Here is a 27,865-nt window from a genome sequence, read left to right as displayed (position 1 = left end):
CAGAAATCTGCCAGGGCGTGGGGGGAAAGTTCTGCTTTTCTGATATTGGCGCCACCCTGCCTTCCTTCTCCCTGCTTAGAAAGCTGTCCACAGCTGGGGAGTGGCTGCAGTTGGCAAGATTCTTAGTTAGGTTCTTCGGGGTCACAGACCTCCGACTGTACTATATACTGTTACACTAGCAACAGTGGCACCAGGAATCTAGCAAGATCTGGTCTGTATATTCCAAGCCCCACATTTTAATTACGGGGAACAGTTTGGCAGTATCCAGGCTTTCACATCTCTTGAGGCAGTGTTTGGTCTCTGGGCTAGGTCTCTACAGAGATGGATTTCAGGTTTTTTCTTATTAGAACAAAGAGCTATACAAATTCATGAGATCTGCCTTGGCTGGTCTCTCTAGAGTCTTCAGGCAATCCTCATATCTGTTCCTTATCAGTTCCCTTTCAAAGCCTCTTTCGCAGGCTAGTCACATGCCTTTCTGCTCCTCTCAAACACCCAAACCCATCCCTAGGCCCCTCATTCCTGGTATGTGCCCTCATCACCCTCTCACCAAGAAGGCTGGGAATCTGTAACATAAACCCACTCACCTGCTTTCCTCTCCATCTAAAATGTTACCTGGATGACCATTTAGCCTTCTTCTTTCTCTCCTTTTAGGGGAGAGACACGCCCTCCTTCCTGAAGCTCACCCTTCTACTTGGGCTCTTGACTAAACCCTCTCCTGCCTCCTCTGGGACCTCATTCCCTTGCTCATATCTTCAAGCTCTCTCTCCCCTCTGATTTCTCTGTAGTTCTTCTCTTCCTTTTTCCCTTCCTTGGTAGTAACATCCACCTCCATATCTGCAACTTCCAGAGCCTATAACTGGCCAGAACTCAAAACTGCCTTTACAACTGCCTGCAAAACATCACCACATGCAGGCCTGCAGGCACCTCAGATCCACACCAGGTCCAAAATGTGACACTCCTCTTGCCCTTCAACACTTTTCCTCTACGTCAGTGGTCCCCAACCTTTTTGGCACCAGGGACTGGCTTCGTGGTTCCACAGCCGAGGGGTTGGGGAGTGGGGGGCAGGGGTGGTGGTTCAGGCAGTAATGCGAGCGGTGGGGACGATGGGGAGCAGCAGGTAAAGCTTCACTTGCTCGCCCGCTGCTCACCTCCTGCTGTGCGGCCCGGTTCCTAACAGGAACCCCCGGGGTTGGGGACCCCTGCTCTACATTCCTCGTTACACTCCCTGGTTAAAGACTTAATGCTCCTCCCAGCTTCTCAGACTCACACCTTTGATCTCTGCCTCACTACTCACAGCCACTTAGTAAACTATGTTTATTCTACCATTCGTTCCACTGCCTCCGTTCTGTTCCAGCCACCTAGCTCAGTCTAACTACACTTCTTACCTGGATTATGACTTCCAAAGCGACCACTGTGTTTCTTCCCCCTGCTCCTTCCAATTCATTTCATGCAGTTATTTTCCTAAAGGCCAACCTGTTCATGTCACTTGCCTTCTCAAAAATGTCCTATTGCCTGTGCTCAAGCAAGCACTGGAAGGTCAGGAACACAAGTGTCATGGAGAAAAGGGAATTTCTGAGTTATAATATGCTAGGTAGACAGCAGAGGAAATGAAGAGAACTTAAAACAGACTTTAGGAGTAAGAGGAATGTCTCTTTGAAAGAGGAAGTAGTAGGAAGAGGCAAGTTTCTCCCCTAATATGTAAACCTAGCAACACAACTGATCTACTAATGCTGGATTTCTCCCCAGTGGATTTAAGTGTAGAGGTCACGGACTCTGGACTACTGGCAAAGAATGACTGGCATCCTGGCAGGACTGAAACCAAGAAGCTTCCTCTTTACCATCACATCTTCCCTGGTCCCTCTTCTACCACACAACAAGTCCCCGCTGTGGTCTTTGGGAGGCAACAGCAATGAGGGATTTTTTTTGAGACTGAAGAACATCATTTGCCTGTAATAACTGCCTTGGGGCTCAATGTGGTGGCTTTGGGTTGCAGCTATATTCATTCTATTTGTGCTACTGACCTTTTGAATTCATTTTTGTTAGAATGTAGAAACTGTAAGAGTTTGAATAATATGCTGAAGAAACAGGGCTTCCCTGGTGGCGCAGTTGTTAAGAATCCACCTGCCAATGCAGGGGACAGGGGTTCGATCCCTGGTCTGGGAAGATCCCACATGCTGCGGAGCAACTAAGCCCATGCGCCACAACTACTGAGCCCATGTGCCACAACTACTGAGCCCATGTGCCTAGAGCCCCCGCTCCGCAACAAGAGAAGCCCGCGCACCGCAACGAAGAGTAGCTCCTGCTTGCTGCAACTAGAGAAAGCCTGCACGCAGCAACAAAGACCCAAAGCAGCCAAAAATAAATAAAATAAAATAAATAAATTTATTTTTTAAAAAATATGCTGAAGAAACAATTCTACTGAAACACAGGTCAGGCTTGAATGCATGGAGGAACTCTAACTCTATCCAATCTTCTGAATGAGCATCCAGCCCTCAAACTGCCTCCAAAGGGTGGGGAAGAACCACAGAATAAGAGATAGCAGAGAGGAGAAAGGGAATTTTCAACTTAATATCCCTTTAGTGTTTACTAGGAAATTATTCTGGACTCTGACTTCTCAATAGGAATTCAACAGCAGGGAGTTCATATCAGGAATGCTTTTACGTTGCTAACATGTTAGTTGAAGTATTTTTATGCTATCATGTTGGCTTATTACACAATTTTTTACTTTTATTATATAACAATACATCTCTACATAACTTGAAATAGGAAATATTATTGCACATTTATTAAGTACCCATCAGGCACCACTCCAAGTGCTTTCCATGTGTTAACCTATTTAAATTTCCCAACAACACTACAATGTCAGTACTAGTAACAATCCCGTTTTACAGAGGAGGAAGCTAAGGCACAGGAGGTTTCAATAACATGGCTAATAATCCCATAACAAAAATTCCTAACTATAAATGTTCAGCTTTGAGTGCACTGTAGCTTTGAAGTTAACTTAATTCATCTAGTGAATACTCTACTCTGACCCATTTCAGAGCCTTCTGTGGGCAAACACTGAACTGCCAACCACTGGTCCCAGCGGGGTAAACAAGTGCTCTCAGAAGAATGGCCTCCCCAAGGTGGGAGCAAGAGACCCTGTGACCATTCCTGATGCAAGTCCCAGAGGATGAACACCGCACTGTGTGACCAGACCAGACCACTAGGTCCAACAGGTTAAAAGAATCAAATGTCAGGAAGTCTAGAGAAAAATTTCTCTTCCTCTCTCCATGCTTCCTCTACCTATAAGACAGGAAAAGTCTTTTTCTTGGACTTACTGAGAAGAAAACTGTCTTGCTGTCCTCTCTGTGTGTCATAACTGATCCTCCTCACAGAAGTGACTTCTCCCATGGGTGGTCCTGGGAAATGGTCACTGTGTGCATATGCCCACTCTCTTGGCCACAAAGCACAGTGGTGAGGAGCCTGGCTTCTGAAGCCAAACTGCAGGGTCTGGATCCTAATCCCACCATTTGCAGCCACATAACTTACAGAAAGTTACTTAGCCTCTCTGTACATTAGTCTCCTCACCTATAAAGCTGGGAACAATAACAGTACCTACCTCAGAATAGAGGCTCCACTTAGAAGAGGGCCTAACAGAAGGGAAATGTTCATTAAGTGTTAGCTATTATTATTTTTCCTATTTAGGCTCTCACAAAAGACCTGCCTCACACCTTCTCTGTATTCGTGCCTCTTCTGTGCTCTAAGTCTACTGAGGCAGGCATTGCCCGCCATGGGGGAAGAGTCCAAAATAGCCCATCTCCTCTGCTTGGACCTGGGGAGGTAAGTTCACTTCAAGACAAAAGAAGCAATGAGACTTGGATGCAGGCCATGCATTCCCAGCTAGCTTTACCACCAATACAGCAGACGTTCACATGCCTATTTCGCTCCCATGAATATTTTTCAATTAGTCTGTACTCCAAGAAGAGAGAATGTGACTAACTGGTACCTCTAAACCCTAACACCAAAAGATGCATGATATGTGTACCCCAAAGAACATAAGTCACACAAGTCCAAAATTCGAGGGGACAGGGATATTCCTTAAATGACAAGAGGAAGAGAGACACCAAAAAGGATGCATATGTAGTTCATATGCAGAAGTATATCCATCCTTACATGGGCACTAACTCTTGTCAATGAAAAAGAGACTTTTTGTAATAAACAGGAGCACATTTATACAATACCAATGTGTCCTTACATAAATGTCCTTACTAAGAATAAATACACACATATACGCTCAGAACAGTTTTAAAGTTATCTCTGCAATTGTTTTACTAAAGAAACAATTTTTTAAGGATCTGAAAAGCCCTGATTGGTTCCTGACTTGAGGCAGCCCTTGGAGTAAATCTGCCCCAAGTTCAGCAGCTGGGGATGGGGGATAGGGGACGGGGGTGAGAATGGAGCATCAGGAGTCAAGCACTTACTACAGAATTCCGCATACTCAGCTGGCAGCAGGAAGGTCTGAGGGAGGATGTGAAAAGCCTTGAATCCGTGCGTATGCTGCATTCGAATGATGTTTTTGTACAGTCGGTCCTTCCGGGTTAGTTCATACGACCTAAATTTCATAAAAGCATTTCCATTTCAGTACGCTATGACTCAGAGGTTATCCTGTGTCATCACACACTAAAGAGTTCACAGTTCACGAGCAGTTACTGAGGATAGTATTATATCCCAAATCTATCACTTTGTCAAGGAAACGATCACCTTAAAACTAGGGCAATAAATGCTACCTATCAGGGAGGGTAATCTGGCAAACTACAAAAAGGCACTTCAGTTGGCCTCGACTGGATTCAAGAGTCTATGGTTTGTTGCACTATTTAAAAACCATCTAAGAATCTTTGCTGTAACCATTAAAACTGCATTCTAGCTGTTCCTCAGTTCAAAATTTTCACGTTGATTTCTTAAAATTGAAAGTTGCTTTGCCAAATGTAGGTATCACCAATACTTCTTTCTTACCCACTGTCCTCTTCAGATCTAGAGCAGAGATCCTCAAATTTTAGTGTACATAAGAATCACCTACAGAGTTTCTTTAAAAACGAATGTTCCAGGGTCACATCTCTCAAAATTCTGCGATGAAGTCTAGGGCTCTGCATTTTAAGCGTGGACCCCAGGTGATTTTGGTACAGATGGTCCGGAGACCACAATGTAACAGTGATTTAGTCTAGATCAGTAATTTCCAAACTTGACTGAGATACAGATCACCTCATTGCTTTTAAATATATAACTTTCTAGGTATATATTTACCTAGAAAGATTAAGCACCTAGAAGGTGCTTTTTAAATATACACCTTCCCTGGAGATGGTGATGCCTTGAATCTGCAGTAAGACCTATGAATGTAAAGTACCCCTAGTGACGCTTATCATTAAGGAATTAGAAACAATGAACCAGGCTGAGGGGACCTTCAGGATGGTGGAGGAGTAAGACGTGGAGATCACCTTCCTCCCCACAAATACATCAAAAATACATCTACATGTGGAACAACTCCTACAGAACACCTAATGAACGCTGGCAGAAGACCTCAGACTTCCCAAAAGCCGCGTGGCTGACAGGGTCTTGGTGCTCCAGCCGGGTGTCAGGCCTGAGCCTCTGAGGTGGGAGAGCCGAGTTCAGAACGCTGGTCCACCAGAGACCTCCCGGCCCCACATAATATGAATCAACAAGAGCTCTCCCAGAGATGTCCATCTCAACGCTAAGACCCAGCTCCACTCAACGACCAGCAAGCTACAGTGCTGGACACGCCACGCCAAACAACTAGCAAGGCAGGAACACAACCCACCCATTAGCGGAGAGGCTGCCTAAAATCATAATAAGTTCACAGACACCCCAAAACACACCACCGGATGCAGTCCTGCCCACCAGAAAGACAAGATCGAGCCTCATCCACCAGAACACAGGCACTAGTCCCCTCCACCAGGAAGCCTACACATCCCACGGAACCAATGTTACCCACTGGGGGCAGACAATGGGAACTACAAACCTGCAGCCTGCGTAAAGGAGACCACAAACACAGTAAGTTTAGCTAAACGAGAAGACAGAGAAATACACAGCAGATGAAGGAGCAAGGTAAAAACCCACCAGACCAAATAAATGAAGAGGAAATAGGCAGTCTACCTGAAAAAGAATTCAGAGTAATGATAGTAAAGATGATCCAAAATCTTGGAAACAGAATGGAGAAAATACAAGAAACATTTAACAAGGACCTAGAAGAACTAAAAAGCAAACAAACAGTGACGAACAACACAATAAATAAAATTAAAAATTCTCTGGAAGGGGCTTCCCTGGTGGCGCAGTGGTTAAGAATCCGCCTGCCAACGCAGGGGACACTGCATCGAGCCCTGGTCCAGGAAGATCCCACATGCCGTGGAGCAACTAAGCCCATGCACCACAACTACTGAGCCTGCACTCTAGAGCCTGCGAGCCACAACTACTGAAGCCCACACAACTAGAGCCTGTGCTCCACAACAAGAGAAGCCACCGCAATGAGAAGCCCACATACCGCAATGAAGAGTAGCCCCTGCTCACCGCAACTAAAGAAAGCCCACATGCAGCAACAAAGACCCAACGCAGCCAAAAAAAAAAATGCTCTGGAAGGAATCAATAGAATAACTGAGGCAGAAGAACGAATAAGTGACCTGGAAGAATAAAATAGTGGGAATAACTACCGCGGAGCAGAAAAAAGAAAAAAGAATGAAAAGAACTGAGGACAGTCTCATAGACCTCTGGGAAAATATTAAAGAAGAAGAAAAGAAAAAGAAAGGGACTGAGAAAATATTTGAAGAGATTATAGTTGAAAACGTCCCTAACATGGGAAAGGAAATAGTCAATCAAGTCCAGGAAGTGCAGAGAGTCCCATATAGGATAAATCCAAGGAGAAACACACGAAGACACATATTAATCAAACTATCAAAAATCAAACAGAAAAGAAATAATATTAAAAGCAGCAAGGGAAAAGCAACAAATAACATACAAGGGAATCCCCATTATGTTAACAGCTGATCTTTCAGCAGAAGCTCTGCAAGCCAGAACGGTGTGGCAGGACATATATAAAGTGATGAAAGGGAAAAACCTACAACCAAGATTATTCTACCCTGCAAGTATCTCATTCAGATTCAACGGAGAAACTAAAACCTTTATAGACAAGCAAAAGCTAAGAAAATTTGGCACCACCAAACCAGCTATACAACAAATGCTAAAGGAACTTCTCTAGGCAGGAAACACAAGAGAAGGAAAAGACCTACAAAACAAACCCAAAACAATTAAAAAAATGGTAATAGGAACATACATATCGACAATTTCCTTAAATGTAAATGGATTAAATGCTCCAATCAAAAGACACAGGCTCGCTGAACGGATACAAAAACACGACCTGGGGCTTCCCTGGTGGCGCAGTGGTTGAGAGTCCGCCTGCCGACGCAGGGGACACGGGTTCGTGTCCTGGTCTGGGAAGATCCCACATGCCGTGGAGCGGCCAGGCCCATGAGCCATGGCCGCTGAGCCTGCGCATCCAGAGCTTGTGCTCCGCAGTGGGAGAGGCCACAGTGAGAGGCCCGCGTACCACAAAAAAAAAAACAAAAAAACACGACCTGTATATATGCTGTCTACAAGAGACCCACTTCAGACCTAGGGACACATACAGACTGAAAGTCAGGGGATGGAAAAAGATTTCTATGCAAATGGAAATCAAAAGAAAGCTGGAGTAGCAATTCTCATATCAGACAAAATAGACTTTAAAATAAAGACTATTACAAGAGACAAAGGACACTACATAATGATCAAGGAATCAATCCAAGAAGAAGATATAACAACTGTAAATATTTATGCACCCAACATACCTTAATACATAAGGTAAATGATAACTGCCATAAAAGGGGAAATAGACAGTAACACAATAATAGTAGCGCACTTAAACACCCCACTTAAACCAATGGACAGATCATCCAAAATGAAAAAAAAATAAAGAAACACAAGCTTTAAATGATACATTAAACAAGATGGACTTAATTGATATCTATAGGACATCCCAACCCAAAACAACGTAATACACCATCTTCTCAAGTGCTCATGGAACATTCTCCAGGATAGATCATATCTTGGGTAACAAATCAAGCCTTGGTAAATTTAAGAAAATCAAAATTGTATCAAGTACCTTTTCCAATCACGACACTATGAGACTAGATAGCAATTACAGGGAAAAATCTGTAAAAAATACAAACACATGGAGGCTAAACAATACCTACTAAATAACCAAGAGATCACTGAACAAATCAAAGAAGAAATCAAAAAATACCTAGAAACAAATGACAATGAAAACATGACGACCCAAAACCTATGAGATGCAGCAAATAGCAGTTCTAAGAGTGAAGTTTATAGCAATACAATCCTACCTCAAGAACCAAAAAAAAATCTCAAATAAACAACTAACCTTACACCTAAAGCAATTAGAGAAAGAAGAACAAATAAACACCCAAAGTTAGCAGAAGGAAAGAAATCATAAAGATCAGATCAGAAATAAATAAATAAGAAATGAAGGAAACAATAGCAAAGATCAATAAAACTAAAAGCTGGTTCTTTGAGAAGATAAACAAAATTGATGAACCATTACCCAGACTCATCAAGAAAAACAGGGAGAAGACTCAGATCAATAGAATTAGAAATGAAAAAGGAGAAGTAACAACTGACACTGTAGAAATACAAAGGATCATGAGAGATTACTATAAGCAACTCTATGCCAATAAAATGAACAACCTGGAAGAAATGCACAAATTCTTAGAAAAGCACAACCTTCCGAGACTGAACCAGGAAGAAAGAGAAAATATAAACAAGTCAATCACAAGCACTGAAATTGAAACTGTGATTAAAAATCTTCCAACAAACAAAAGCTCAGGACCAGATGGCTTCACAGGCGAATTCTATCAAACATTTAGAGAAGAGCTAACACCTATCCGTCTCAAACTCTTCCAAAATATAGCAGACGGAGGAACACTCCCAAACTCATTCTACGAAGTCACCATCACTCTGATACCAAAACCAGACAAAGATGTCACAAAAAAAGAAAACTACAGGCCAATATCACTGATGAACATCAATGCAAAAATCCTCAACAAAATACTAGCAAACAGAATCCAACTGCACATTAAAAGGATTATACACCACGATCAAGTAGGGTTTATCCCGGGAATGCAAGGATTCTTCAATATAGGCAAATCAGTCAATGTGATAAACCATATTAACAAATGGAAGGAGAAAAACTATATGATCATCTCAACAGATGCAGAAAAAGCTTTCAACAAAATTCAACACCCTTTTATGATAAAAACCCTCCAGAAAGTAGGCATAGATGGAACTTACATCAACATAATAAAGGCCATATATGACAAACCCACAGCCAACATTGTTATCAGTGGAGAAAAACTGAAACCATTTCCACTAAGATCAGGAACAGGACAAGGTTGCCCACTCTCACCACTATTAATCAACATAGTTTATGAAGTTTAAGCCACAGCAATCAGAGAAGAAAAAGAAATTAAAGGAATCCAAATTGGAAGAGAAGAAGTAAAACTGTCACTGTTTGCAGATGACATGATACTATACATACAGAATCCTAAAGATGCTACCAGAAAAACTACTAGAGCTAATCAATGAATTTGGTAAAGTAGCAGGATACAAAATTAATGCACAGAAATATCTTGCATTCCTATACACTAATGATGAAAAATCTAAAAGAGAAATTAAAGAAAAACTCCCATTTACCATTGCAACAAGAATAAAAAATACCTAGGAATAAACCTAGTAAGGAGAAAAAAGAACTGTATGCAGAAAACTATAAGACACTGTTGAAATAAATTAAAGATGATACAAACAGATGGAGAGATATACTATCTTCTTGCATTGGAAGAATCAATATTGTGAAAATGACTATACTACCCAAAGCAATCTACAGATTCAATGCAATCCCTATCAAATTACCAATGGCATTTTTTACAGAACTAGAACAAAAAATCTTAAAATTTGTCTGGAGACACAAAAGACCCTGAATAGTCAAAGCACTCTTGAGGGAAAAATGCAGAGCTGGAGGAGTCAGACTCCCTGACTTCAGACTATACTACAAAGCTACAGTAATCAAGACAATATGGTACTGGCACAAAAACAGAAACAGATCAATGGAACAAGATAGAAAGCCCAGAGATAAACCCATGCACCTATGGTCAACTAATCTATGACAAAGGAGGCAAGGATATACAATGGAGAAAAGACAGTCTCTTCAATAGGTGGCGCTGGGAAAACAATGAAATTAGAACACACCCTAACCCTGTACACAAAAATAAACTCAAAATGGATTAGAGAGGGCTTCCCTGGTGGCGCAGTGGTTGAGAGTCTGCCTGCCAATGCAGGGGACACGGGTTCGTGCCCCGGTCTGGGAAGATCCCACATGCCGCGAAGCAGCTTAGGCCCGTGAGCCATGGCTGCTGAGCCTGCGCGTCCGGAGCCTGTGCTCCGCAACGGGAGAGGCCACAACAGTGAGAGGCCCTTGTACCGCAAAAACAAAAAAACAAAAAAAAAAAAAAAAAAAAGGATTAGAGACGTAAATGTAAGACTGGACACTATAAAACTCTTAGAGGAAAACATAGGCAGAACACTCTATGACATAAATCACAGCAAGATCCTTTTTGACCCACCTCCTAGAGAAATGGAAATAAAAACAAAAATAAACAAATGGGACCTAATGAAACTTAAAAGCTTTTGAACAGCAAAGGAAACCATAAAGACCAAAAGACAACCCTCAGAATGGGAGAAAATATTTGCAAATGAAGCAACTGACAAAGGATTAATCTCCAAAATTTACAAGCAGCTCATGCAGCTCAATATCAAAAAAACAAACAACCCAATCCAAAAATGGACAGAAGACCTAAACAGACATTTCTCCAAAGAAGACATACAGATTGCCAACAAACACATGAAAGAATGCTCAACATTATTAATCATTAGAGAAATGCAAATCAAAACTACAATGAGGTATCACCTCACACCAGTCAGAATGGCCATCATCAAAAAATCTACAAACAATAAATGCTGGAGAGGGTGTGGAGAAAAGGGAACCCTCTTGCACTGCTGGAGGGAATGTAAATTGATACAGCCACTATGGAGAACAGTATGGAGGTTCCTTAAAAAACTAAAAATAGAACTACCATACAACCCAGCAATCCCACTACTGGGCATATACCCTGAGAAAACCCTAATTCAAAAAGAGTCATGTACCACTATGTTCATTGCAGCTCTATTTACAATAGCCAGGACATGGAAGCAACCTAAGTGTCCATCGACAGATGAATGGATAAAGAAGATGTGGCACATACATACAATGGAATATTACTCAGCCATATAAAGAAACGAAATTGAGTTATTTGTAGTGAGGTGGATGGACCTAGAGTCTGTCATACAGAGTGAAGTAAGTCAGAAAGAGAAAAACAAATACCGTATGCTAACACATATATATGGAATCTAAGAAAAAAAAAAAAAAAGGTCATGAAGAACCTAGGGGCAAGATGGGAATAAAGACACAGACCTACTAGAGAATGCACTTGAGAATATGGGGAGGGGGAAGGGTAAGCTGTGACAAAGTGAGAGAGTGGCATGGACATATATACACTACCAAATGTAAAACAGATAGCTAGTGGGAAGCAGCTGCATAGCACAGGGAGATCAGCTCAGTGCTTTGTGACAACCTAGATGGGTGGGAGGGAGGAAGATGCAAGAGGGAAGAGATATGGAGATATATGTATATGTATAGCCAATTCACTTTGTTATAAAGCAGAAACTAACACACCATTGTAAAGCAATTATACTCCAATAAAGATGTTTAAAAAAAAGATATCTAAAAAAAAATAAACACAAGAAAACTCTTAGAGGAAAACATAGGAAGAATACTCTTTGACATAAATCACAGCAAGATAATTTTTTGATCCACCTCCTAGAGTAATGGAAATAAAAACAAAAATAAACAAATGGGACCTAATGAAACTTAAAAGCTTTTGCACAGTAAAGGAAACCATAAACAAAACGAAAAGACAACCCTCAGAATCGGAGAAAATATTTGCAAATGAATCAATGGACAAAGGATTAATCTCTAAAATATATAAACAGGTCATGCAGCTCAATATTAAAAAAAAACAGGGCTTCCCTGGTGGCGCAGTGGTTGAGAGTCTGCCTGCCGATGCAGGGGTCACGGGTTCGTGCCCTGGTCCGGGAGGATCCCACATGCCGCGGAGCGGCTCTGCCTGTGAGCCATGGCCGCTGAGCCTGCGCATCCAGAGCCTGTGCTCCGCAACGGGAGAGGCCACAGCAGTGAGAGGCCCGTGTACCGCAAAAAAAAGAAAAAAAACAAAAAACAAAAAAAACAAACAACCCAATCAAAAAATGGGCAGAAGACCTAAATAGACATGTCTCCAAAGAAGACATACAGATGGCCAAGAGGCACATGAAAAGCTGCTCAACATCGCTAATTATTAGAGAAATGCAAGTCAAAACTACAATGAGGTATCACTTCATACCAGTTAGAATGGGCATCATCAGAAAATCTACAAACAACAAATGCTGGAGAGGGCGTGGAGAAAAGGGAACCCTCTTGCACTGTTAGTGGGAATGTAAATTGATACAGCCACTATGGAGAACAGTATGGAGGTTCCTTAAAAAATTAAAGTAGAGTTACCATATGACCCAGCAATCCCACTACTGGGCATACACCCAGAGAAAACAATAATTCAAAAGGACACATGCACCCCAATGTTCACTGCAGCACTATTTACAATAGCCAGGTCATGGAAGCAACCTAAGAGTCCATCGACAGATGAATGGATAAGGAAGATGTGGCACATATATACAATGGAATATTACTCAGCCATAAAAAGGAATGAAATTGGGTCATTTGTAGAGGCGTGGATGGATCTAATGAGACTGTCATACAGAGTGAAGTAAGTCAGAAAGAGGAAAACAAATATCGTATACTAACGCATACACGTGGAACCTAGAAAAATGGTACAGATGAACTGGTTTGCAGGATGGAAACTGAGACACAGTGTAGAGAACAAACGTGTGGACACCAAGGGGGGAAAGCGGCAGGGGTGGGGGTGTGATGAATTGGGAGATTAGTATTGACATGTATACACTGATGTGTATAAAATGGATGACTAATAAGAACCTGCTGTAGAAAAAGATAAATAAAATAAAATTCAAAAGTTCAAAATAAAAGAAAAAAAAAGAAAAGATTGTAAAAATTTTTTTAAATAAATAAATAAATAAAATAAACTCTTGAATGCAACGGTATGTCAAAATCAAAAAAAAAAAAGCAAACACTGAACCAGAGGATAAGAAAAACAACAAATTCTTCTACAGTTACCCAGTATTAGTGGTCTCCAAACATTTTTGTTTGGTGCTCCCAATACAAATTTTGGGAAACTATGCATCCTTTTTGTTGGTGGCATCTAAGGTTTTTCATCATAAATTTAAAATGTTCCAAAGGATCCAATGAATGGCAAATATAATTTTAAAATAAAACTATAACAGTATCCTTTTAAGTATATTCAAGGGAACCTAAATAACATCAGGATTCACCAGCCACTGTACATTTTAAAAGTACTATAAAAGGAAAGGCTCTTTTTGTCAGTAAATTTTTCACTTTTTACAATACTATACTTTTAACTGAAAGTAACATATGAACAGGAAAGTACACAAATCACAACTGCAGAGCATGATGAATTTTGGTCACCTGTGTGAACACCACTGAGCATAGAACATTCCCAGCACCCCAGAAGCCTCCCCTACTCCCGCCCAGACATCCCCCAATTCACTTTTGTTTTTACTTCTTCCATTCCATTTCCCCCAAAGAACAGCTTAGCCTAACAGAACATATTTAATGCTTGTAAGTCTTGTACATTATATTATACCTTCTCTACAACGAAAATATGTATACAAATTACATTTAATATTTTTAAGTTTCCTGTGATCATAAGGCTGTACTTGTTATACATATATTGACCTATCATTGTAAGAACATAGTACACAATTCATCAAAACACCATAAATATTATAAGTTTTTATTAAAATGTACATTATACTAACATCAATTTCTCCACTTTGATAACTATACTATGGTTATAACTGATTTAACATTAGGAAAACTGGGTAAAGGGCACATAGAAACTCTATATTATTTTTGCAACTTTTCTAAAAGTCTAAAATTATTTTTAAAAAATATTACATAAAAAGAGTACACATAATATTGGAAACATTTCAAGTGTTTGCATTCCTCTCGCATGTGAGTTAGAAGTCTCTGGATTGAAAAAGACGTCTAACTTCTGGTGCTATGTATTTTCTTAGAAAATACAGACCACCAGAAGCCACAAAGTATACTGTATTTAGGTAATGGATTATTAATATTCCCAAACATACATGTACAACACATTCAAAGAGAAGTGAAGAAAATATAGGTTAGAATTTATTAATACTGACTGAGTCCAAATTGAGGTGGAATTCCTATACACCTACAGTAATAGTTCAGAAACTATTGAAATAAATAATATACTACTAACAGGAATTAGGAATGCAGTCTCTACTGTGAGCTATTTTAAGACTGTTTAAATACCTATTTAAAATAGTTGCATCTGATTCACTTCAAGCACCCAGTCACACATTTAGAAAACCAAATCCACATCTTCCAGGCAGTAAGGAAGAAAATAAAGTTTAAATTACTTTCTGCCCATGAAGCTCAGACATAAAATAAAACTGGAACTTGTTATAAAGATTCAAAATATACATTTATCTAAGATTATGAAGAAACTATTTGACATTAGAGACAGCATAGGCTGGGTATTTATACACATTGACTGAGTATAAGACAGTAGAACTGAATAATCAAGAAAGAGCCTTCGTTTCTAAAAAATGAGGAGACAAGTACATGAAGTGACCGAAAACAAAACTTGTTAGCATGAGTGAGTACCTGGGGCATAAGTCCTGGAAATAAAATATAACTCAACCACTGAGCAAATAACAAAATTCCTATTAGATTTGCATCTCTTCATTAGACAGATGAGCTTAGCTGCCCTCTTCTCCAATAGGTCATGTATCTCTCCATAGTTGAAAATTACTCACTGCTAGAATAAGGCAGGGTTTCAGCATCAATTCTATTCCTATTTTCTCTTTCATAGATGTAACACTAAGAAACCTTGTTCACAAATATAATAGCTAACACTTATATAGTGTTTACTATGTGGCAGGCATGTGATGTTCTAAGCACTTATTAAATCCTCACGATAGTCCTACAAAGTGTGTGTCATTAGTACCTTCTCTTTACCAACGAGGAAGCTGACGCTCAGAAAGCTCACTTGCCCAAGATCAGTCAGCAGAACTGCAATCTGGGCCCAGGTTAGCTGGCTGCAGAGACCATGCTTCTAGCCACTAGGCAATATTGCCTCTCTAGGCTGATGTTAACCAATGAGACTGGCTGAAGTTTAATATAGCAATATCATTCAATTCTTTGAACTCTTTTCTAATTATATGTCAAAAGTCACAAGATGACCTATCTTTAAATTTTATATTTAATGATCTATCAGCTGACTACTTGATTATGTCCTTCTTCAATTTTGTTAAAGCAAAGAAATGGAAATCATTACCATGCAAAAAGATTCGTTATGCTATTACCTGAATTAAACACCAATATTTTTGTTCCTTTCTTTGGAACCCTTGAAATTTTTACACCCCAGGACAATGCACCATATTAAGATTCTAGGTGGGCCATTCTTTTATAAAGGGAAAAGACGGTAACTATGAAAAAGAAGGTGAGAAGGGAGAACCTATCCACATGAGGGGCTCACAAGCAGCTCAATTTTAGGAAAGAGAATCTATGGGATTTGCAATCCAGAAGTATTGTATTTTAAAACCATCCATCCTACAGAGTCCTTGCAAAGTCTTCAGGTATGTCCAGGGATGTGAACACTTCAGTCTGATTTGCAGACTGCTGCCCTATATCACAGACTTCTTTTGTTTTTAAAGGATGTTAATTATCTCTGCTGGCTACATGCCTCAGTGTCAGGTACCTTTAAATGGAGCAAAGTAGCTACAAGAGCATTACCTGGGAAAGTGATTAACCTTTTGTGCTTCAGAGAGGGTGCGAAGTAAAAAGGGCTTCAGGTGGGATCCTGTCCACATTAGGTTATAGTCAGTGCTGCTTGGGTGAACCTAAGGGCAGATAAAAAGACAAGATAAGAAACACCAGAGGGACTTCACTGGTGGCACAGTGGTTAAGAATCCACCTGCCAATGCAGGGGACACGGGTTCGAGCCCTGGTCCGGGAAGATCCCACATGCCGCAGTGCAACTAAGCCCATGCGCCACAACTACTGAGACTGCGCTCTAGAGTTCATGAGCCACAACTACTGAGCCCGCGTGCCACAACTACTGAAGCCCGTGCACCTAGAGCCCGTGCTCCACAACAAGAGAAGCCACCGCAATGAGAAGACCGCGCACCGCAACGAAGAGTAGCCACCACTCGCCGCAACTAGACAAAGCCCGCACGCAGCAATGAAGACCCAACGCAGCCAAAAATAAATAAATAAATTTATTTAAAAAAAAAAGAAAGAACCAGAGACAGCCCCTGGAAGAACGATGGAAGCTAAAAGTCATAGAGATTTTTCATCCACAGAGCACTCACAGGGGCGGGTCAGTTAGGATGTGAGCTTAGTAAGACAAAAGCTGAGTGTACAGAACAGAGGGATAAGCAAGTTTAAAGAATGAGAGAGTTGGACAAGTCTCACATGCAAAAAGTAGAATTAATCCTTTTATAAAAGTCCATGGTATCTCTAAATATTCTTGCATATCAAAGTGAGAGATGAGGACCCAACCCCAAAACTCCCTTCTCAGACTGTCCTTATATCCTTGCAGATGCTGGGTATAAAGTGATGATCAGATCTAAAACCTTATAGTAGCAAACCAACTTAGAATTCATTCATTCATTCATTAGAATTCATTTGTCCATTAATTCAACAATTATGTACTCTCTGCCTCTGATGTGACAGGTACCATGTTAAGCCCTGGAAATAAAATAGCAACAAAGACAGTATATAAACTGGTATCAGAACTTCCTCAAAATGTCTACTTCATACGTCAACCTAGGATAAGAAGCGAGCAACCAGACTTTTATCAACTGTCTCAAAATATCCACAGTGGAAGTCCCTCCAGCATTTTTGCCTTTGCCTTTTGATGTCAAATCCCCATTTTCCCAATTTTCTTTGGGAATAACATACTCCTTGGTTTTAAAGGACCTGGCAATCACCTGCCCTTCCCTTCCCCCAAGGAGTAGACCCTTGACCCAAGCTAGGCTAATCATTCTATCTCCAGAATATGCTTCTTGAGCAGAGAAAGGCACAAGGACAATGAATGCAGTCGATTCATTCCACAGCAGTAAAGGTGGTCTTGAAGACTTCTGTTGCCAGATCCCTGGAGCTACTGCATTCTCTCTTCTTCCAAAGGTCTGCTTTTTCAGCTTTTCCTCTGGTTCTGCTAGCCATTCTATGTACATCTTTACTATAAATCCCTTTTGGTTTACGTTGGGCAGAGTCTGTTTCTGTTGTTTGCAATCAAAGAGGTTTAATTGGGTATTAGACAATTCCTTATGGGAAACTCTGCCTCTAGCCCATGCCTAAAAATACAGCAAGGAAAAAAAAATTTTTTTTCCCTAAAAAAAAGCCCCACAAAATCTTGTGGAAATGTTTTCCATGTATTTCAAGGAAAAACTGGTAAAGTGACTCAGAAAGTCAGAAAGTCAATGCAAGTTCTGCATCATCACTAAGGAGTGGTCCCGTGTACTTTCTAGAGCTGGCCCTGTTAGCTGACAGTCAGTTAGGTGGCTAGGATTTTCAGCTTTTGAGCAGATAAGGTAAGGTAGTAAAAATGAGCTTACTTCATGAAATCCATGGGCTGTCAGGATGCTGCGAACCAGGCGACTGTCTGTTCGTACGATCTTGTAAGACAAGTGATAACGTTCTAAAGAAAAACATAGAATCAAGTTCAGTAACCAGAAAGTTAACTATAGAGAAAGAAATAAACTGTAAGATGGTGGCTGGACTAATTATACTCAATAACACAATACTGTTATCCTTAGGCTACTATAAGTAGGTTGAGGATTATTTTGGACTAAGGGTCCTAAACCTGAGATTCACTGACTGTCACTAAACATGGATGGGGGTGGGGCGGGGGGAATGACATCCCTGTTTTCACCAAATTCTAGTTCCAATTTAACATTACCTTCAATTAGGAATGTAGGCAACAAAGGAGAATAGTATTAGCAATGCCTGTGACCCTGCCACCAACAGATATCAGGTATTCTAACATTCTTTTACAGTTGTTACAGTTATCTCAAAAAATCACTTATTCTCTGGTGGCCTAGTGGTTAGGACTCCGGGCTTTCACTGCGTGGTGCAGGTTCAATTCTTGGTCGGGAACTGAGATAATGAAAGCCGCACAGCACGGCCAAAAACAAATCACTTACTCCCACAGTATTTAAAAATTATGGCAGTGAACAGACCTACCACTAGATCATGTTATTTAATGCACTAATAAAAGGCATACATATCACAAATTTGGTTTTTAAAAATATTTTGAGAACTATATTTTAATACAATTTATTTTCTTTGTAGTCTTACGTATTTTTAAAATACACTTAGAAAACATTATTCTGAGAAGAGACCCATAAGTTTCCCCATACTGCCAACGCCACCCACTGCACCAAAAAGGCTAAGAACGCCGTTCTAAATAGCCCTCATGTGCAACAATGTTGGTTACCAGCATATCTTAGACCAGAGGTTATAAACTGATGACACGAGGGCCAAAACCAATCTGCAGACATGGTTTGTTCGTTCCTCCTTGTGCTTTAAAAATAAAATTGAATTAATTGCTAACCTGTTGAAATTGGAGGAATTCACATAAAAATCTAGATTTCTGGGGGCTTCCCTGGTGGCGCAGTGGTTGGGAGTCCGCCTGCCAATGCAGGGGACACGGACGGGTTCGTGCTCTGGTCTGGGAAGATCCCACGTGCCGCGGAGCGGCTGGGCCCGTGAACCATGGCCGCTGAGCCTGCACGTCCGGAGCCTGTGCTCCGCAACGGGAGAGGCCGCAGCAGTGAGAGTCCCTCGTACCGCAGAAAAAAAAAAAAAAATCTAGATTTCTGGACTTCTCTTGAAAACCCTGGCAACCCTGGGCTCTCTCTCTGGCAAGGCAAGAGTCAACCAGAGAAGTGCAAGTGCTCCCTGCAGGACAGGCCTGCGCTGTCCAGTTCAGCACCATCCCCACCTGACCTGCTTCACTCATTCTTATCTCCTGCCAGGCCTCTGAGAGCATTCTGTGCTTGTGACCCCTGTCTAAGAGGAATGTCTGTAATCATGTGAGGTTTCTATATAGCCCCAAAGACTAAAGTTTTCTCTGGCGCATTACATGCAATCTCTTTCTATGCATCACTGTAAACTATTAGCTAAGAATTCTACAGAACGATTTTTTTAAAGGACTGCATACCGAACCATTTCTGAGTGAGTATAATACAGAAACTTATGGACAGGCTCCGGAACAAAATTCAGCCTCTACAAAGATAAGCATTTCTTTTTATAACTCTATGTGAAAATATTCATAAATCCCTGCTGCTACTTGCCCAGCCCTGGCAGGAACACCATGCCAAGCAGACACAGGAGGATTGGAATGATAAGGCCAGACACTCCATACTTCTCATTCTTGTGGCAAACTTTAAAGCCCAGTTACAAGGTTTTCCCAATGGTCAATCACTATTATGTTGTCTTTGCAATATTTTTATAAGAAAAACAGTGCAGAGGTTAATGTAAGCAGCAGCACAGCGCACTGCTCAAGAGTTTGTGTTCTAAGGTTTCCTAAAGCTTACCTCTATAAGAACAGTCAACAGAAAGAGAAACCAGCTGAACTCTGCTTCATTCTAGCAATAAGCAATATTCAACCATGGATAAATGAGCCAATTAGTTTTGTAAACGCTCAATTCATATTATGAAGAAATGGATTTTTTTTACTGTTATGTTTATTATTTATAAAAAATTTAATTTATTCTTATGCTCAACTGTATATTCATTAAGACTGTAAATTAGCTCAGTCCAGGACACATTCAATCTTTGGAGATATATGAACATAATAAATCTAATAAGATATAAAAAAAGGAGTTTGTGTTCTGATTCCAAGTTGGGGAAGGAAAGTACAAGATAGGTGTGGAATAGCTTGCTATGCCAAAAAAGAGGACAGTCACAAGGATTGAGAACATGTCACAAGGATCTTTTTTTTTTTTTTCACTGCTGCAGCCTCTCCCTTTGCAGAGCACAGGCTCCGGACGCGCAGGCTCAGCGGCCATGGCTCACGGGCCCAGCCGCTCCGCGGCACGCAGGATCTTCCCGGACTGGGGCACGAACCCGCGTCCCCTGCATCGGCAGGCGGACTCTCAACCACTGCGCCACCAGGGAAGACCTTTTTTTTTTTTTGGCACAAGGATCTTGAAGGGGCTCCCCAAGGCCAAATTTGAGGCAATCTGAATATAAAAATGAATACTGACAGAAAAAGATTTTAACTCACTTATAAGAAAGAAAACAACCCATGAATCCACACTGCTAAGAAAGTGAGAAGGTATACTACTGGTTTTCTAGGTCAGAAGTACGATACAAGTGTCATCAAGGCATCGGCAGGACTGCGTTCCTTTCTATAGGCTCTGGGTAGGGTCCACTTCCTTTCCTTTTCCATCTTCTAGAGGCTGCCCCTATTCTTCTTCTATCTTCAAAGCCAGCAATGACAGGTCTAGTCCTTCTCACACTGCAACAGTCTGACTCTTCTTCTGTCTCCTTCTATTTTAAAGGACTCCTGTAATTACACTGGGGCCACTTGAAGAATCTCCTTATCTTAAGGGTTAGCTGATTAGCAACCTTAATTCCATCTATGACCCCAATTCCGCTTTGCTAAGTCAGGTAACATTTTCACAGGTTCTGGGGATTAGGAGGTAGACATCTTTGGGAGACTATTACTTTCGCATAGAAGGGAAAGCTCTTCTTTACAGAAAAGCCAGCTAATAAATGTAGAAGGAAAAACTGAAATAGAAAATCACCATTTTACAAAAACTGCAACAGTAAGTGATTCAGACAAGAATCAATGAATTCCAACAGTCAGAGACTACTGGAGAACAGGATATTCATACATCTCAAAATATCACCCCAGAGAATGCTTTTAACAAAGGAGAAGGGTACCTGTACAATGAAGCAATCTGGTAAACACTATCTTAACCAAGTGATCAAACTTGTCATCACCAGTAATGCAATACAATGACATCACATGATTTCTAATGTGATACACTGAGGACATGACTTCATTAAATGATATTCCTACAAATTTTTTTCAACTTTTTTATTCTTTTTAACCTTTTTCAACCTTTTTAATCTAAACATGTGGAATCAATCTGACAAGCCCAAACTTAAGGACATCTGCAAAGCAACTAGTCTGGAATCTTTAAAAATGCCAATGTTATGAAAGACCAAAAAAAAAAAAAATCCAGTAAATGGTTGTAGATATAAAGGAGCCTAAAGAAATATGACAACTAAATGCAATCTCTGATTGGATTCTGGATTTGAAAGAAAAAAAAAAGATAAAGGACAAAATTGGAACAATTGAGGAAATCTGGGCAGGGACTGTATATTAGATAAGAGTGTTTTAGCAATGACAGATTTCCTGAGTGTCGTCAGTGTACTGTGGTTATAGAGAGGATGCCCTTGTTCTTAGGATAAACATGTTGAATAAGGTATTTAGGTCTGAAGTATGTGAACTAATTTTCAAATGGTTCAGAGAGAGAAAGAAGGTAAAGCAAACATGGCAAAATGTTAATAACGGGTGAAAGCAAGGAAATAGTATACATGAATTCATTGCACTATACTTATAACTTGCCAGACGGTTTTTTTATTTCTTTAAATAAAATGTTCAGAAAACTAAAAGAAAACCAGGTCTTTTTCATTGTGATAACTGATCACTGACAGCTCCATTTTTGTACATAAAAAGCCAAAGCCTCATCAACTGCTGGGGACCAGGACTGCGCCCGATTCTCTGACTGTTCTGCAGTGCTTGCCCCAGGCCACAGAGAAGATGATCGGTCAGGTGTGTGGAAAAATAGAGAATGATTATGTGGGGACTGGGGGAGAAGGGGAATAATAAAAGAAAGAGTATGTCTCTGGAGTTGAACTGCCGGGGTTCAAACCCTGGCTCTACTACTTCCTGCCCGCTGTCTTAAATAAGTTACTTAATTTCACTATGCTCAATTTCCTCACCTATAAAATGGGGTTGATAACAAAGGTACTTATCTCACAGGGTAGTTAAAAGCACTAAATCAGTTAATACATGTAGAGCTTTTAGAATAGGAAAGCTTGCTGATATGGGAATTCCCTGGCTGTCAGGTGGTTAGGACTCGGCGCTTTCACTGCTGTGGCCTGTGTTCAATCCCTGGTTGGGAAACTAAGATCCTGCAAGCTGCACGGTGCAGACCCCCGAAAAAAGAAAGCTTGCTGATACATAGAAAAATAATTTCATACAGTAAAACAGTAAATACATAGTAAAATAGCTACTAATACATATATAAATACATAGTATAATACACAGTAAATTATACATTTTATATAGCAAGTTAAAAAATAAAAATGCTATTAATACTCTTTCTCCTACTTCTAATATAGAAGTAAAATGCAGTCATCACTGTGCTCAGTGGCAGGCCTGATTCTCATGGTATGTAAGCAGTGACCACCTACTTCTTTTTTTTTTTTAAATAAATTTATTGATTTATTTATTTTTGGCTGTGATGGGTCTTCCTTGCTGCGTGCAGGCTTTCTCTAGTTGAGGCGAGTAGGGGCTACTCTTCGTTGCGGTGCGCGGGCTTCTCATTGCGGTGGCTTCTCTTGTTGAGGAGCACGGGCTCTAGGCGCATGGGCTTCAGTAGCTGTGGCATGCAGGCTCAGTAGCTGTGGCTTGCAGGCTCAGTAATTGTGGGTTGGGGGCTCTAGAGTGCAGGCTCAGTAGCTGTGGCGCACGGGCTTAGTTGCTCCGTGGCACGTGGGATCTTCCCGGAACAGGGCTCGAACCCATGTCCCCTGCATTGGCAGCGGATTCTTAACCACTGCGCCACCAGGGAAGTCCCTGGCCACTTACTTCTAATCCAAACCAACTAACTATAACCCAACTCAGATACATTGAACATGTTCTAAAAGGGGAGTGTAAGAGAGGCAGGGTGGAATGATGGAAAGCAACTGTGACTGCTTTAGGGATTTTAACCCGCATTCATGCTCTGTGTCCAATGGCCCTACAACCAATAATGCTGATTACCAGCGCATATTAGACCAGAGATTATAAAATGGTAACCCAGGAGCCAAATCCAGCCTATAGACAGTTTGTCCATCAGTAGAAAGTTGAATTATTTGCTAACCTTTTAAAATTGGAAGAAGTCACATAAAAATCTAGATTTCTAGGCTTCTCCTGAAATAGCTGGTAAGCCTGGGCTCCCTCTCCCTAGCGAGAGTCAAATGGAGAACTGCAACTACAAATTGAACCTGTTCAACTGTTCACGACAGAACCACCTTCGCCATGTTTTCTTCCATAAAAAAACAAGAGGCAGGGCACGGTCCTGCTAGCAAACTGCAAAACACCCAACATCTAAGCCTCTGAACACACACGCATCTCATCAATTCCACTATGAGACTGTAGAATTTCCTCTTCAACAACTCACATGCATCGCAGGGGACAATCTGAAGAACTAGGACCCCTGGCAAGTTCCAGGACTGACTGTAGCAGAGTAAAGACAATCAAGGAACCAATAATCTAACTGTCAGCACAGAAGCACCCTAAGGGGTTTGGTCCAAACTAGCATGGGAAACTAGAATGAAGATCAAACTAACATTCCTTTCACTTTAGAATACAAGAATAACCCCTTCGATGGCAACACAGTGTATCCTTGCCTTACTGTCAGAAAACTGGGTCCTTACATGCACAGTCAAATACGGTTGTCACTAGCCACATGTAACTTGAGCACTTGAAATGTGACTAGTGTGACAAAGGAACTGAATTTCTCATTTTATTTAACTTTAATAAATTCTATTTTCAATTTTAAAACTGATACTCAATTCAGTTATTGGAAAACTTGTTTGGAACAACCTGAACATAGGAATTGACTACAATTTCAACTATAACATTTATGAAATCTAAATACAGAACAAATGCTTCCAATGAAAATTTTGCACCATATGGAGATGTACTAAAAGTGTACAATACACACTGGATGTAAAATATCTTCACGATTATTTTATACTGAGTAAAAGTGGAAATGATAATTTGGATTAAATAAAATATATTATTAAAATTAATTTCACCTATTTCTGCTTATTTTTTTGATAAGGCTACTGAAAAATTACATATACAGCTTACATCATATTTCTGTTGGACAGTGCTAGTCTATACAAATCCAAATTTATGAAACTGACACATTCAGAGGCAAAATACAAAATACTTCATTCTAGGAAAAGATTAAATTGAAAATACCTGTTGCCCTTAAAATGCAATCCCAGGACTTCCCTGGTGGCGCACTGGTTAAGTCTCTGTGCTCCCAGTGCAGGGGGCCCGGGTTCAATCCCTGGTCAGGAAACCAGATCCCACATGCTGCAACTAAGAGTTCGCATGCCACAACTAAGGAGCCCACGTGCCACAACTAAGGAGCCTGCCTACTGCAACTAAGACCCAGCACAACCAAATAAATAAATAAATACTTTAAAATAAATAAATAAAATAAAATGCAATCCCATTTATATGTTCAAAGTATACACAATTTTGAAAAAAAAACATGGATATGGTGAGAAAAAAACATACTCCTGGAATATTTCACAAATAAAGCATATGAAATCTTATTGTATCCAAAATATTAACAGTGAATTCAATGAAACATTTAATAGATAACAGAAAAAACAAGGTTGGAATCTAACACTCTAAGATCAACAGAAGATAACTAATGCCCCAGATACACTTCTCAAGGGGATTTAACTCAGTATTATGATCTGAGCAGATCTATGTCAGCTATTTAAGAGAGAGAGAGAAAAAAAAAAAATAGACCAAGAGTGTTTAACAATTCAGAAATCTGAGGTAGCAACTAACAAAACTCATTCAAATTGTTCTTTTCATAAAGGAAGGTGAAGAAAATTATTAAACCTCAAGGAATTGGGAATATACAGAAAATTAAAAATAACAGAGTTTGAGAAAAAAGTTTAGTGGCTTCTTCCTTAAACACAGGAAGATGTACAGGAAAATAATCCAAAGACTTAGAGGTTCTAGAAAATAGTGATTGCTTGAATAATGGCATGATTACATTGATGGATGCTAATTTCCAATAAATGTTGGGTATTCTACAAAGGAAGGGTCTATTGCCACAGAATACATGGATTCTTTTATGAATCCAAAGAAACCAAAAGAAGTATGTGGAGGGGGGAGGATTATTTACTTCTGTTGTTTTTATGCACCTTTGATGTTCTGACTCTAATCATATTTAGTGGGAGACTCTCAGCAAATGTTAGTAAATCTTCAGAGACTCCAGCTTCAGAGAACATGAATGAACTATGTCCCTTTAAGTGGTAACCTAGCAACTTGCTGAGGGGATTAGAACACCGAGACCCTTGGGGAAGGAGGAGAATTCAAATCCCAGAAGCAGGTGCTCACCATCCTTTGAACTCTGGCTTATTATGGGGCAAGGACAGACCTTAAAGTCATCTCAAGGTAGAGCAGATCCTGTTCAACAAATAGAGTAAGCAGCACAAGTTTTGAATGCCTACTGTGTGCTGAACATTAGTGATCTCATTCTTACAATGCCTGCAAGGTAGCTATTATCTCCATTTTATAATAATGAAATAGATTAAGAGAGTTTAAGTGATTGCACAAGACTCACAGCTACTAAATACCAAAGCTGGGATCTGAAACATTGACTGAGAACCCATGTATAGACCCTTTCCACCATATCGCACAAAAGTTTGGATCCACAGTATGTAACCTTTGAAGACAGCTACAGGCTAACACCAGGATTCAGAGCACTGCTTAAAGTCAAAGAGGAGTGGACATAAATGAAATTAAGAATAGAAAAACAATAGAGAAAGTAAGCAAAATAAAAAGTTTGCTCTTTAAAATGATTCTCAAAATTGACAAACTTTTAGTTAGACTAACTAAAAACAAAGAGAAAAAATTCAAATTACTAAAATCAGAAATGAAGGTGGGGACATTACTACTGTATTACAGAAATAAAAAGGATTATAAGAGAATGCTATGAACAACTGTATGCCAACAAAATTAGATAAACTAAATACAATGGAAAATAACCTAGAGAGACACACAAACTGCCAAAACAGACTCAACAAGAAACAGAAAATAGAATAGATAAGCAGAGGTTGAACTAGTAATCAAAAGCCTTCCAACAAAGAAAAGCTAAGGACTAGATGCTTCACTGGTGAATTCTATCGAACATTTAAAGAATTAACACAAATCCTTCTCAAACTCTTCCAAAGAGGAGGAAGGAACTGATTCTATGAGGGCAGCATTACCCTGATACCAACGCCAGACAAAGACATCAAAAGAAAAGAAAATTACAGAACGATATCCCTTATGAATACAGATGCAAACATCCTAAACAAAATACTAGCAAACCAAATCCAGCAGCACATTAAAAGGACTATATACCATGCTCAAGTGAGATTTATCTCAGGAATGCAAGGGTGGTTCAAAATACAAAAGTCAATCAATGTAATATACCACATTAATAAAATGAAGGAAAAAAAACATAGAATCATCTCGATTGATGTAGAAAAAGCATTTGACAAAATGCAACACCGCTGTATGATAAAAACACTCAACAAAGGAATAGAAGAGAACTTCCTCAACATGATAAAGGGCATTTATGAAAACCCATAGCTAACATCATACCGAATGGTGAAAGACAGAAAGCTTTCCCCCAAAGATCAGGAAGAAGACAAAGATGCCCATTTTCACTTCTATTCAACACTGTACTGGAAGTTCTAGCCAGAGCAATTAGGAAAAAGCAGAAGAAAAAGAAAGAGAGGGAGGTAGGGAGGTATTCAGGTTAGAGAGGAAGAAGTAAAATCTCTATTTACTGATGACATGATCTTGTATAGAGATAATCCTAAAGAACACACACACACACACACACACACACACACACACACTCTCACTAGTAGAGCTAATAAATGAGTTCAGCAAGGTTTCAGGATACAGGATCAGTATACAAAAAATCAATAGTAAGGCTTCCCTGGTGGCACAGTGGTTGAGCATCTGCCTGCCAGTGCAGGGGACATGGGTTTGAGCCCTGGTCTGGGACGATCCCGCATGCCACAGAGCAGCTAAGCCCGTGAGCCACAACTACTGATCCTGTGCTCTAGAGCCCATGAGCCACAACTACTGAGCCCACGTGCCACAACTACTGAAGCCGGTGCGCCTAGAGCCCGTGCTCCACAACGAGAAGCCACCACAATGAGAAGCCTGCGAACCACAACGAAGAGTAGCCCCCACTCGCCACAACCAGAGAAAAGCCCTCACACGGCAACGAAGACCCAACACAGCCAGAAACAATAGATAAATAAAATAAAATAATAAAATAAATTTATTTTAAAAAAATCAATAGTATGTCTACACACTGACAATGAACAATCCAAAAATGAAATTGAGAAAGCAATTCCATTTATAATAGCATCAAAAAGAATAAAATATTG

The 27,865-nt window shown here is 40.2% G+C and overlaps 1 protein-coding gene across 1 annotated transcript in view; it reads right to left on the bottom strand.

Moving 5' to 3' along the window:
- Positions 1-27,865, bottom strand: part of TTLL5 (tubulin tyrosine ligase like 5) — a 307,505-nt gene that overhangs the window by 269,714 nt on the left and 9,926 nt on the right. The window contains exons 4-6 of the mRNA XM_029239548.1: positions 17,989-18,071; positions 16,163-16,269; positions 4,464-4,594 (exon numbers count right to left, since the gene is read on the bottom strand). Coding sequence (XP_029095381.1) covers positions 4,464-4,594; positions 16,163-16,269; positions 17,989-18,071 — 321 coding nt within the window. The remainder of the gene's footprint in view (positions 1-4,463; positions 4,595-16,162; positions 16,270-17,988; positions 18,072-27,865) is intronic.

Source organism: Monodon monoceros, unplaced genomic scaffold (assembly GCF_005190385.1).
Source record: "Monodon monoceros isolate NGI ecotype Baffin Bay Population unplaced genomic scaffold, NGI_Narwhal_1 Super_Scaffold_21, whole genome shotgun sequence".
In the NCBI taxonomy this organism is placed as follows: Eukaryota; Metazoa; Chordata; class Mammalia; order Artiodactyla; family Monodontidae; genus Monodon; species Monodon monoceros.
Note: the sequence above shows the minus strand (reverse complement) of the source record. Positions and strands in the feature narration are given on the sequence as shown.